This window comes from Cinclus cinclus, chromosome 1 (genome assembly GCF_963662255.1).
Source record: "Cinclus cinclus chromosome 1, bCinCin1.1, whole genome shotgun sequence".
Lineage (NCBI taxonomy): Eukaryota > Metazoa > Chordata > Aves > Passeriformes > Cinclidae > Cinclus > Cinclus cinclus.
In genome coordinates this window covers 145,343,104-145,357,458 of record NC_085046.1, presented here as the reverse complement: position 1 = coordinate 145,357,458, position 14,355 = coordinate 145,343,104, and the positions used below count along the sequence as shown (strand labels likewise).

General features: G+C 36.2%; 1 protein-coding gene across 1 annotated transcript in view; it reads right to left on the bottom strand.

Moving 5' to 3' along the window:
• Positions 1-14,355, bottom strand: part of KHDRBS3 (KH RNA binding domain containing, signal transduction associated 3) — an 84,834-nt gene that overhangs the window by 4,880 nt on the left and 65,599 nt on the right. The window contains exon 7 of the mRNA XM_062504114.1: positions 13,818-13,900. Coding sequence (XP_062360098.1) covers positions 13,818-13,900 — 83 coding nt within the window. The remainder of the gene's footprint in view (positions 1-13,817; positions 13,901-14,355) is intronic.

Below are 14,355 nucleotides of genomic sequence, written 5' to 3'. Positions count from 1 at the left end.
AAAAGTTTGAATAAAAAGTATTTTTCCCCTACTGCAGCCAGTAATAAAAGTCTTTATTCTGACAATGAACTGAAAACTGACATTGACTATCCTTCCACATAGCACTTATATATATTAAGACTGTGATCATGTTTAGAAATCTAAAGCAGTCAAGATATATATCCCTGTATCTGTCAATCCTGCCAGAATGACATTGTGGGGTCTCATTTCATAGATCTAGCATATCTATTGAACAAAAAACTGACTCATTTTACAGTATACAACCTGCAAAACAAATGAACATCAGAATGAAAGGAACCTTTCACTTATATTGAAAGTATATCATCTTTATTAACAGACAAACTCTTCGAAATTAATACTCTGTCTGAAAAGCACAAGGTACAATGGGAAGTAAGCTTGCCCAGTGCTCCCTGTTCTACTTCATGTTCTATCAATAATGCCAACATTCTCCAGTCAGCTCTGTGTTAAACAAACCCAAAGCTTCAGACTAGAAAACCTCATTACTCAAAGAAAAGGGTACATAGAGATGGTTGTAAGGAGGTCTGGGTGAAAACAAAAACAAAACATTTAAAAGATAATTTTTTTGCTTAATTTTTTAGAGTCTGAATATTCCATGGTGTCCGCAACCAAGACTGACATAACAGGTTTTTTTGAGTTCCTTTAGAATTACAGAAAATTCATACTGTGTATGAACTTACAGTTTATACAACTGTATTTCCTTTCAAAGCAACTGCCTGCAAAAAGCAAACTTATTCAAAACACCCTACAGCAATACTAGACTTCTAAATTGTACATTTTAACTCATTAACTGAGATAAGTGAGATAACTGAGGTCATTTCTGCTGCAAAGACTTAAGTAGCTACATTAAATAATTCTTCCTGTGGACAGAAGCTATGATATACATTTTTGCTTTAAAATAATGGTTTGTGTTTAGACTTTTATATATATTCTCTGACATCTTAGCAGCCTGACTGAAGACTATTAAACTTTTTATTTCCCTTAATGGATTTACTCTGCAAGGAAAGGCCTTTTCATAGAATCACAGAAAGGCTTGGGTTGGAAGGGACCATAAACATCATCTAATTCCAGGGGCTGGGACACCTTCCACTAACCAGGGAGCTCAGGTTGCTTCTCTTCCTTTCATTTTGTCTCAAAGAAAGGAAAAAAAAGCCCCCACAAACTCAGTTAATATTCTTCTTTATTTCATGTGACTCACGAAGGAGAAAAAAAAGGGACAAATCCATGTCAAGTTAACTCAACAAGACTAGACATGGACTCTGCTTGGAGTTCTTTTGTTTTCAGATGTGAATTGTATTCATGAAACCACTTTCATTATTTTTCCTCATTTCCTATGCATCTACTTTTTTTTTGATAAATAGTTGGATTACATGCTGTATCTGGCTGAGTTGTCAAACATCTTCCTAACCATCAAGTAAATGGTACAAGTGCAATTAACACTGAAGAATCAGCTGTGATTCAGATCTTTTGTACACACAGACCTTTTGCTTATAACCCCTCTAACTTCTTTTATACTCCCATTCCAGCATAATGGCTTTGGGCTGACAAGAGAGAAGAGAGATGGCAAAGAAAAATTGCTTTGATTTTTCATGTCAGCATAAAAACTTGAAACCACTTAACGCTATGGAAGGATTAGAAAACAACAATAAATTTAAATGCATTGCTTCTAATTGTTGAGGGATGGGCAGTAATCCTACACTGTTCAGAGGAAGTGTGAAATGAGGTTTAAATAGTGTAAGTAAGGCCAGGGGAAGAGCCTGTTTTCTGTGTTCAGTGAAAATGCTTCAGACAAAGGAGCAAGTTCAGATTTTAGCACAGCAGTGCTGATGAAGCAGAAATGCTTCTCTACAGCTTTATTTAGCAAACTAGAGGACTGGGAAGCTTCCTGCCCTTTCTCTAGAATCACTATGAGAAGTATCTTAAAATACTTCAATTTAGAGATATTCAACAGAAGCTTTCAAAGGCCCTATGAAAATGACCTCAAATTTCTACTGAGCTGATTTGTTTCTGAAAATACATTGATGAGCCATAATAGAACAAATGTTTATAAAAACCAAATAGGAGTAATTGCTTGACATGGTGAAGTCTTAAGGAAATTTACCTTTTATATTTTATTAACTATAAGTTTATTCTGCCTCGAGACAATGGAATATTTTCTTAGGTCAGATATCAACAGAACAGTAGTTTCAACCCAACTCTCATTGAGACAGACAAGACAGATATTGAGGTGCCAGGGTGTGTCCAGAGAAGGACAGCAGAGCTGGGAAGGGTCTGGAAAGTCAGCTGAGGGAGATGGGAGATGGGTGTGTTTGGGTATAAGCCTGGAGAAAAGGAGGCTCAGGGGAGACCTTATTGCTCCCTACAGTGCCCTGAAAGGAGACTGTTTCCTGGGGCGTCGGTCTCTTCTACCAGGCAGCTAAAGGCAGGATGAGAGGAAATGGCCTCAAGATGTACCAGGCAGATTCAGGTTGGACATCAGCTAGAACTTCACTGAAAGGGTGGTCAAGCACTGGAATGAACTGCTGAGGGTGGTGGTGGAGCCACCATCCATGGATGATGTGTTCAAGAAAAGTCTGGATGTAGCATTGAGTACTTCAGTTTAGTTGATATGGTGGTATTTGGTCAAAGATTGGACTTGGGAGGTCTTTTCCAACCTTGATCCTGTGATTCCGTATCAGAAGAGGTCACTAGGTTATTTTTGGGATAATCCTAAATCAGGCAGATTAACCACCCAGTCCAAAAACACTTCAGAAATGCACAGAAGTAGTAAAAATATATTGCACTTATTTCATGTGATTGCCACAGCTCTTTCTATTTGATATAGACATCTTTTAGAATGGCTACTATGAGATTTCTGTGTTTGAAACAGAAGCAGTGTGGCAGGGAGCCTGCTTGCCAAGTGAAGATTAAAAGGTCTCTGACTGAAAGCTTCTAGCTTACTGGAAAATCCCAGACTTAAGCACTGACAAGCCTGGTATATGCACCAAGTGATCTGTAACTTTCTTTGGCTTTTAATGAAAAACAGCCTTGGCCAACAGTTCAGTTTCCACTAATGCTTATTAGGGAAAAACTAAGCAAAATTTCAGCTTTTTCTTTTTCACATGAGTATCACAAGTAATTTTGATCTCTTTAGGCAGAAAGCAGGGCAGCTTCAGAAAGCAGCACTAAAACCCTTGCAAACACAGAAGTTTCTTTTTGGGCCAACAGAAGCTCCAACAAGCACCGCCCTTTGTGCTTCCCCCCAGAGGAAACACAGAATAACATAGAACACACAGAACAACACAAAACAAAAAGCAAATGAGGATCTCTCTAGCAACAGTTCTTACATGACAGACCCTGCCAGTACGATCGCATATGAAGAGAACTCTTCCATAAGGATAAGCCTCCTTCCATCATTCCTGTCAGATCTTCATGCTCAGCTACTTCTGATAACAAAAATCATCTGTCAACAGCAAACAGGAAGAGCATCCAAGACAACAATCACTGCAGTGAAGCTTCTCGTAACTCTATAATGTCTTGAACACTGAGTAGCTGTCCTCAATGACCACTAGAACACTGTATTCTGGAACCCAGCTTACAGCAGGACAGCAGAAATCCAGAGTACCAGGAGGAGAACCACACCTTTTCTTGGACCTTGCAGACAGATCTTTAGTTAATACCCAGTTCTACTACTACTTAGTAGAGATTTCTTTAGTACGTATTTTTACCCCTACAGCTCAGTTTGTATCTGTCAACCGAGACCCCCTATGTGAATGCTTTATAAAATACAGAAAAATGACACAATCTTCCTTGAATTATAGCCTACTGCACTTTCAAATGGATCATATAAACAGCATATCTTTTACCTGTAATCCTAAAAGGTGACCAGCATGCCCTCTCAAGGATCCTCTTAGCTATCACTATTTGGAACTACTTTTTATGGCAGAAATGAGAAATTTCACTTCTGAGTAGTGAGATGTCCCCAGAGGCACCTGCATTCTGGTGCTACCTACCAGGCACAGACCTATCTAGGTATTTCTAACAGAACTCTACACAGTTGCCTAGAGCAATTTTACCATCTGAAATGTCCAGTTATTGTAGTCTCAACTCAATTAGGTATTGTCCGCTATATTCTCATGTGCCACCTCTCAAAAGAGGAAAGGAAAATAGCAATTAAAAGAGGTGACTGAAGCATGTGGTACAAGTAAGGTTTCTCAGGAGGAGCAGCAGCAGCAAGAGCAACAGCTTTACCTTGAAACTATGAATAGAACACAACAACAATGCATCCCTGAACATGAGGAATGCTAACTACATTAATGTCAAAAAATCACTATATTAAATAAGAAAGTGCCAACAGAACAACTAAAAACCCAGATTGCAGAAATTCAGCATTTTGGTTTGGCTGTTGAATTAGAACCAATCCCAGACACCCTACACCTTGTCTGTCTGCTTTGCAAAGGAGGCTGTGAACTGATACCAGAGGAATCTAAACTTGAAGTCTTAAACTATCCAGGTGTGTAGCAATCCTATTTCAGCTGCTAAATGGAGAAAAAAAAAAGACATCAAACAATATTAACATCAGAAAAAGATGTTTTCTTCCCCCTCTCTCCAAACAGACAAGATTACTCTGGGCAGTGGAAGCAGCAGAAAACAGTGAAGACCTGAGAGGTATCAGTCAAAAAAATCCTTAAGAGTATTCACTGTACTACTGGACAGACCTAGGGTATTATTCCAGCTAATTCTTGGTTACCCCCCAAGTTCTGCATATGGTGTTGTCAGAGATCCAAAATGATGTCACTTGTCACAGACTGGAGTGCAAGACAATGCTGCCTCTCACACACTGTCCTCAAAAAGTGCACAGGTGGTTTGTCACCATTCCATCATCACAAATACTTCTCCAGAAGATATCGATAATGCCTTCATATCTTTTTAATTTATTGAAGGAACAGTACAACTTTCAACACCTTTCTAAAAATTTGGGGCGTTACCAGTTGAGATTAAAGAACATTTGACAGAAAGGGTTTAATTCCATCCTGGTTTAATATAATTCAAAAATAATGGAAGTGCCAGCAAGGAGTAAGTTTGGTAAAAGAAAGATTAGGTTTAGTTATTTTCAGGGCTGCATAATCATAAGCTTTACCATGCTCAAGATCTTTTCAGTACTTCCCTAACATACTCTGCACCAGCAGGGTTTAAACCTTGGATCTCCAAGTACAAGGCAGGACTCTTCCTCCTAAGGACAATTCAATCCATTTAAGTGCAAAGACTCATTTCCTGGCCTCATGTGAGCTCCACTACTTCTATCCATATGCATGTTTCAGGTGCTTTACACACAGCACTCATGATAGAATTACACCAAGATAAATGGGGTTCTGATGCTTACTAATTCATTATCTTTCACCATCAATACCTGAACTATATCAAAATCATGCTTAAAAGCACAATTTACAGCCCTCGATATTTCTACTGAAAAAAAATTAAAAGGACAAACAATTAAGACCATTATAAAGTTTTCCTGCAACCATATCCCATTTTTAAGTTGCTCAATTAAATAGGTTATTTCCTTACCAACAAAAAGAAGCAAGATTTTTCTTCCCTTGAAAAGCAAACTGAATACAACAGGGTCCTTAGAGAGAAAACTGCAACTTTCAATTACTGCTAGTAAGCAGCCAAAGTGTGTTGACTGTGAGTAAAACAGTGACATATCTTCATCTACAAAAACATGTTCTGTGACAAAAATATGTTCTGAGCTGATGCAGCCTGATTTCTCATTCAGCTAATAGGCACTGGCTTCCAAGTGTGAGTTTCCAGTAAGTCCCTCCTTCATCTCACACCAGGGAAAAAAAAAGTCTTCCCCAAATATATATATATGTGTGTGTATATCTATCTATGGCATTCTCTAGTATGCAAATGTAAATTTAAGATGTCCTTTCTCTAGCCTGAAGAGAATATGTGGTCTCTTTTTCCTATCTTCGTATCTCTTAATCAATCTGCTGGAAAGTTAATTATCATGTGAGATGTTTGAGAAGTCCTTTCTAAATGAGTAACTTTAATTTGTAAGATTGATTATCCTTGTTCTGTCTCCAAGGCCCATATAACCAGCAACATTTCTACAGCATCCTGCTAATGCCTGGCAACTGGATATTCTCCCTTTTGACCTCCATCCTCCAAGCTTAAAGAACCTTATTGTTAAAACAAACTGTAATTAATCTGAAGCCTTCATATAATTAAGATTTTTTAAACAATGACTGATTCCACAAGTTACACTAACAGGTGCAATACAGCACTTCATGTTTAAAAAAATATTCCCTCTTAATGATTTTTTTTCCCTACTTTGGACTTGGAAAATCCACTTTTGACCTCTCCTCGTGTTTTCACTGTGTAATCAGCCAAGGGAAAAAAAAAAATCAAAAATCCTACCAACTACTAATCCTCTTTAATTGTATTGTAGAATTCAACCACCCACTTTAAGATGCTGTAAAATCACCTAAGTAAAATTAAACAAATCATGCAAACTTAATACAGTTTTATGAAATAAGGAATTTTCTTGATTCCTCAATATTTGTAATTTGATGTTACTACTATTTGTACTACTATAACACCTGCATATTAGTTTTCTCTACTACTTTTCTACATATATTTTCAAATGCCTTTTTACTTGTTTCCTAAATATAGAGGCACAGACACAGCTGAATTTAATAGCAAAATCATGAAGAACAAATTAATTTTATTGATTATAATTAGTACAGATGAAGAGTAAACTTAACATTTATTAAAATAGTGAAGCCATCTACCAGTACCATGAGGATTCAAATAACCTTTTCAGTTTTATGAGTGAATCATGAGATATAATTGTGTTTTTCTATCACTACAGCTGAATCATCTTAGCCTTATTCCTTTTTATTGAAATTTCAGACATGATTTCTATAAATCAATTCAAAGAATTAAAATACACTAGATTCACAATTAAAACTATCTATGCTAATGAGGCACTTCTGAATAGTTTACCTCCTCGCATCTCAACATGTAATCAAAAGGAAAGCATCTATCTAAACCTGAAAAATTAGATGTGAAAAACTGCAGTAAATAATCTCTTTCAATAATTTAAGTATCAAAATTAAGCAGGAAACCAATGTCAGGATTTTCATTCAAAAGCTACTTTTGCTTATTTATGCTAATGCTTTAAGGCTTTATTTTACAGAATTATAACCTTCAGTAAACTCTGCTACATCCCAGGTGCTCATAAACAACAGCAACACAAAATGCCAGCCCTTTGCACAACCCTCAGAAATCAAACTCCTGCAGACTGATTTGATTTATAAGTCAAAGCATGAAATACAAACAGCTACAAGAATTAAAATGGAGAGAATTACATCTTGGAAAACTACAGTAACAGACACTCATTTGCATATAATGCATATTTATACATCCTGGAAATGCATGATTGCTGACAAACTCAACAATGCAAATTTAAAACACTGAGCATCACAAACAAACTGTTGGCAATTAACTTTCAAATACCAACAGCAATATCTCCATAAGCCAATTTCAAATCCATATGCTCAGCCCTTCATGAAAATCCTCCTATTAAACAGAAATGTCATCATCTTTTGTGTGACTATTAAGCATAGTTTCAAAAGACACCTGAAAACTTGAGCTCCTAGTAGGAAATGAGTAGGGTATTTCCAAGAGCTACATATTAGCTTCTCTTATAACTAAAGTGCCTCTGGAGTAACATAAAAAGCAGTACTTAAGAGATTTGAAGGATTTTAGCAAACCAATTTTGTTGCATTCTTCAGGCATCTGTTGAACAATGGCCACTGCTCAATTTCAAGATGTTGTTCTAAGTCCTTTTCAACCCAACATCCAGTTTCTCCATTGTTAGGCAACCACCACAAGCTACCAAACACAAAGTTCCTCAAATGTTTCACAGCACAGGATTTTTGTGCATAATCTTCCCTATTACAAAGAAATTTTCTGTCTTCAATCAGTCACTTCTGAAATAAATGGTAAATAAGGTAATGAGTGATAAAGGAGGCTCAGGGGGAACCATATCACTCCCTACAACTACCTGAAAGGAAGTTGTATAAAGGTTGTCTGCCATGTAAGAAACACTCGATATTGGGGGAAAACTCCTGCACTGAAAGGGTGGTCAGGCACTGAAACAGGCTGCCCAAGAAACAGTGAAAATCCTAAAAGAAGTGTGAATGGGGACATGGTTTGGTGGTGAACATGGTGGTGCTGGGTAATTGATAATTTTATTTCATGTTTTTTGGTCTTTTCCAACCTGAATAATTATATAATTCATAACACCATAGTTTTATTTGCCTAGGACTTACCATAGGGGCAGTTATGTTTTCATGCATTTAAGTAAATCATCTAACAAAGTTGCAGCATTTAATTCTTACTTCCCAACACATCAAAAATAGCCAGAGAATGATTTAGTGGCACTGAATAAATTTAGGTGTACTGAAGAGAATTTGCCAGCTCCCTCAGCTCAGATTAGGTTAACTGTGTGGCTCTGCGGCTCACAAGAAACTTGCAGGGATTTGAATTTATCACATTTTGGTATGATTGGAAGTGATAGTAATTATTGTTAGATATGCACAAAGAGCAGTTGAGAAAAGCTATTTAAGCCAATAGCAAAATGACTGTTGCCAAGAGAAATCTGTAGCACTAATAGGTAAATACATAAACCACAGAAAAATACAGAAAACTTTAAACAAATCCAACAGTTTCTCTGAGTCCAAATTTCCCCAATTTTATGTGTGTGTTTAGATTAAATTCTGCAACAGAGTGAAGGTGAGACCGCCTCAGCTGAAGATCTAAAATACTTTTTAAATTATGCATTGTAATTAAACAGAAAATGACATTACTACATAAATGACTCATTCTTGTCCCTGATCAGACACTGGCATACAGCTACACAAAATGTTCCCCTTATAGTTTAGGCTTCTGATCTCTGCTGTAGGCTGAAAAATAAATCTAGAAAAAAGTTTGGCTTTTTTTCCCCTAGGAAAAGTATCCCATTTAAAATGCTAGCAGACAAGCCTGTAGAAATTCTTTGAAGCTTCTGAGTGGGTGAAGCAGACAGATGGGGTTTGTCCACATTCTTTTTTGCTCTACAGTAACTGTGCTAGCCATTCTCTCTCAATAGTAAACCCTCTAATGCTACTGGAGAGGTAACAAACCCAGCCTCCTTTCTCAGCAACCTTGCCACATGATCTGGATTTCAGCACCAAAGCTCGTTCCCTGGCATGTTAACTCTCTGCAGCATCTGTCACTGCTATGAATGGTTGATCACAAGTACCTCTGTAGTCATCTCAATGCCATTAAGCAGATGGCAGCGCTAAATCCGAATGATGTAGTACATATCCCTGGTGGACTTTGTTTCCATACACCACCATTATTCTACAATTCCTCAGTGATAAATCTTATGTATTCTAGAGAACATTAAACAGTGAACTGACAGCGACAATTGATTTATTAGCATCCATTTCCCTTTGCCATATTACTGTCTTCACAAACACTTGTGCAGATCATCTATGGAGTCACTAAGGGACCAAAAGCACTTTGGCTCAATTTGAAGCCTATTTCAGAGATTTAAAAGAACTAGATTTTTTTTTCATTCTGAAAATGTTTAAACTACATTTTTAAATGAAGATTCAACTAAATCCTCCTGATTCCTCCACAGTAGTATTAGGTGAATTTTCATAATAAAATTGGTCTAGCGTTAACACCAGGCCATTAAAGCACCCACTACCTTCTGGAATAAATACAAGTAAATAATTACAATACTAGACAGGCTTGGGAAGTCCTTTAAGAGTCAGCTAAGCTGCATAAGGATGCATACATGCTCGTGACAAGTCTACACGTGTTTGACATAGGCAAATAGCACCAGGAGTCATGAGTTTGGCTTTCACAATTACAATTCATATTTTACCATAAGATCCTGAAAGGGTTTTTGGCACACAGCTGCACAGGTGAAATTAATACATATGTATATATGAGGAATTTTATGAAGGAATTCCTGACTATGTGACATGCCCTTGACTGCATGTCATGCAACCCTAAAGCCTGACTGCATATTGGGGCATGAAGTGATAGGAGAAGAGGGTATAACTTCAAACTAAAAGAGGAGAGATTCAGATTAGATATTAGAAAGAAATTCGTTACTGTGGGGGTGGTGAGGCTCTGGCAGAGGCTGCCTGAAGAATTTGTGAATGATCCATCCCTAGAAGTGTTCAAGGCTAGGTTGGATGGAGCTGGGAGCAACCTAGTCTACTGGAAGTTGTTTCTGCCCATGGAAGGGGGTTGGAACTGAATGGTGTTTGAGATCCTTTCCAACCCAAACTATTCTATGACTTTATGAAGCATTTGCTACCCTCTGATTTTCAGAAATTGTAAAATATTTTTAAAATTTTATTTTTTTAAATAAAAAGACTAAACAATACAGTTGATTAAACATCCCAGTCTATAATTATAAAATTATCTGACAATCCCTCTGCAAAAAACTATACATGTAATTTAATCTTCTAAAAATCAATTAGGTATCTAGTAAAGCGCAGTACAGCTTCAAGGGATATTTTAAGTCTATTCAACCATAAAAAAATAATTCTGTTAAAGGACATCCTGAAGCACTATTTGGGGCTTTGCTGCATGAACAAGCAACAGTGGATAATAAAATGTTCTAAAGGAAAAGAACATTTTTTGTAAGTTTACAGGGAATTAAGACAGATGAGAACTCAAAGCTCTCATGTTTCTCTCTGTTAGTGCTGTGGCAGGTTTTAACTCAAACTTCAGATTACCAGGCACAAGAAAGGATACAGTCTCACACAATGTCAAATAAAATACTATGACACTTCTAAGCACTCACAATTTGGGATCAGCAAGCAGTTAGTACACTGAATGGAATAGCTCATTTGCAGAACAAAGTCCTGACTCGTTTAATGCACACAAAAATACAGTTTCCTTTTCTTCATATCTAAACATGTCACTCACCCTACTCCAACTCAGATTTGGCCGTTTCTGGAAAATACACTTGAAACATCCAGACTGAAAGAGCAATCAAGGATTGTCATACTGTGCTGTGCTGAAGACTGAATTTGGACAATGCCCTCCTGGGCACCTCTAGCAAAAGATCTGCTGTCATGCAAGCTCTTAGAGATCTCCAAAATTCCTAAAAATATTTTGGATTCTACTGCAAGTTTCTATTTTTAACAGAGGAATCACTAAATAAGCAAAATGTTTAAAACAAAAGTGAAAATTTTAACTGTTTCCACCATATCACACATTGTACACTTGTGAGCATTAAGCCCTATTCCTGCAGTCAAATTTAGTCATATACCAAAAAACTACCACAAGTAATTTGATAAGCCAACTCAGTTTACTAGCTATTTCTTACATTTCCTCTTTAATATACAGTATCACCAATATCACAGTACTTCTAGAGAAATCAGTATCAGAAGACATACTAGAAATACTATTACTTCAAGATTACTATTTTCAATTTAGAAAAGGAAAGAGTAAGTTATTTCCACATGCTGGTCACCAAAAGCATTTTAAACACATCACTGCTCTCCATGTGCAAATGCAGTTTCTCTCAATGTTTTATGAGGGCAAAAAATCAAGAATAAATATGGCTAAACTATGAAAACAATGCACTATTCTTTAATTTCCTTCATAGTAGGGGCATTGTAATGCACCTGCACCTAAATATGACAAGTATCTCATTGTGCTTACAGAATGATATTTTGCAAAATGAGCTACTACTTGATATTCAGTTTAAAGACAGGAATGCTTGTCTAGGTAACTCAGATGGCTGTTTATAGTTATAACCTTCTGCCTGCCAATACAATCCTAAAAAAATCTTTCTGCCAAGCCAGAAAATATGCCAGAAAATGAGTGCTGATATAATGTGAGAAACGTGCAAGTGAATAATTTCTTTTCTTTTTACCACAGAGTGCTTAATAAAATTAGGGGAAAAAAGTCAAGTAATCATCAGAAGGTAATAAATTAGTTAAAAATCTAACAATACAGGTATTGTGAAACTACAGGTAAAATACAAAGTAAAGCAATCATTTAATGAAATATCTCCTAGACAGCTAAGCACGTGGACATGTATCTATGAATATTATACACATTCTTATGTATTAATCCTTTACAAGAGCAATTTCATTCCTTGGGAGATTTGCTTTTTTCCTAATTTTAGTTCAAAGGAAGAAAATTTCAGTGAAAACCTTCTTAATGTAGAAAAAAAATCAAATCCAAGTAATGTTTAATTTTGGCTCAGGCAAATGACTTTGTAATGAAGTCCAAATGTTGTGTGCAATATACCCATTTACCAAGAGTACAAGCAAGAAGGCAGAACACAGAATTGCCAACATAAAAGCTGAGGACTACTTTGGCAACTGTCTTTTGGGGAAAAAAAATCCATTACTATCGATGGTTCTCAGAATGTAACACTCTATAGAGTCTCGTATTTTGAATGTTCTACACTTTAGATTACTTAAGTCATATTTTTATAAAGCTTAGAGTCTGTCGGAGCCAATTATCAGACACAAAAGGTAATTTCATTACTTCAGTTCTTAACGATAATGATACTTGAACTTTCCAGTATGCTTTTCACATTGACTAAGTTGTTGAGCACAGAAAAATATTCATTTACACAACAAAACTGAAGATGGGTGTGACAACACTACAGCAGAGCAGATGCCAGGTGTAAACAGCTTTGTTCTCAACTTTGCTGTGAACAGTACGGAACTGTTCATTCAACAAAATTTCAGATGAAGCTGCATTGTAAATCTTACGTATTTAGCAAAAGGCATAACAAATCTGCCTCAAACACACTATTCAATTTAATTCACCATGAGGGATTTATTAACAGGAGCCTCAGTAACCCTACCTCAGAGGCAGGTCATAACTTTGCCATAAAATTGTCAAAGACATTAGAACATCTACTATTGAGCAGATTATGAATGCTTGGTCTGAGAGAAAAAGAATGAAAATAAATTACAACTTAGTAAAATGTGGACAGAAGTTCCATTTCCAGACAGGCACATTGGAAATACCCAGAAGTGGAGATGATCACCTAAGTTATTTGCCATGAAGTTAAAACCACATAAAGGAAGTAGTTTGTACTTCACAGCATGTTTCCTATTGTTTGGTCACATTGTTATTCATGGAATTGCCAAATAGTGACTCCTTTGAAGAAAGCAAAATTAAAAAACAAAAAAAAACACCCCACAAAAACCAAAACCAAAACAAAACAAACAAACAAAAAAAACCCAATAAAACAAAGGTGCTTAAAAATACTGCTGAAAATTAAGTGGGAAAATGAAAACAAATAGCAAGACATTCAAATTTGTCACAAGGAGTTCCAAAGAGGAGTAAAACAAACTTCCAGGTGGATTTTTCTTACAGTCGAATACAAGTAAAATACTGGAATATAACTTAGTAAAAGTAGTAAGAAAATTTAATACTTTCTATGAATCTTTTTTCTACTCCCCCCTCCTTACCCACTCCTCCCTCCCATAATGAATCTGAATTAAGTTCTCCTAAACTTCCTGAATTTTTGAAGACTTTGACTTAGGATTTGGCATGACTAGAACTGTTAGAAGTTCTCAATTCTTTTTCTTTTCAGCCACTCATAAATTTAACTTTTATACTGGTGATATTAAAGGCAAGTAACATGGGGGTTTTTTCCAAAATCTTTGCATAATTTTTTTGCAGTTTAAGATGAAACTTAAAAACTGTAAGTAAAACTAACTGGCCAACCACAGAATTTTGCAAGTGTAGTTACAGTTGATTTAGAGACTTACCTTTGTGCTTGAGTGCTATAGCTGTTATCATAGGAATCATAGCTTTGCTCATCATAAGCAGCTCCATAGCCATCATCATACTCCTGAAATGATATAAAAGATGCAATATTAACTTCAAGCACACTCCAGAAACAGAGCAGCAACCTGCTTCTATGTGTGAAAAACACTCTCCTGAAACGTATTTATAATATATGTACACCATGAAGTGGCAAAACCTGAATCTTAGACTACTACTATCTATAAATATTAGACCATAATATCTTTAAAGGTATTTTAAGCTATTAGCAATGTGCTTCGAAAATATTTTTTTACTTAACACTGGCTTGTGCAGATGACAGTACAAACATTTAATGTCTCCATGTTCTTGAATTTGAGTGAACAACTGATCTTCAAAAAAGTTCTGGGAAGCACCTCAGGAATCGAAACATCTGAATAAATATTGTACAACTGACTTAGGTCAATAAGCTGACTTATTTCTGGACAATAAATTCAATATTCTATGTAAATTTGGATAGGAAAGAACTTCCCTAGAGATAAG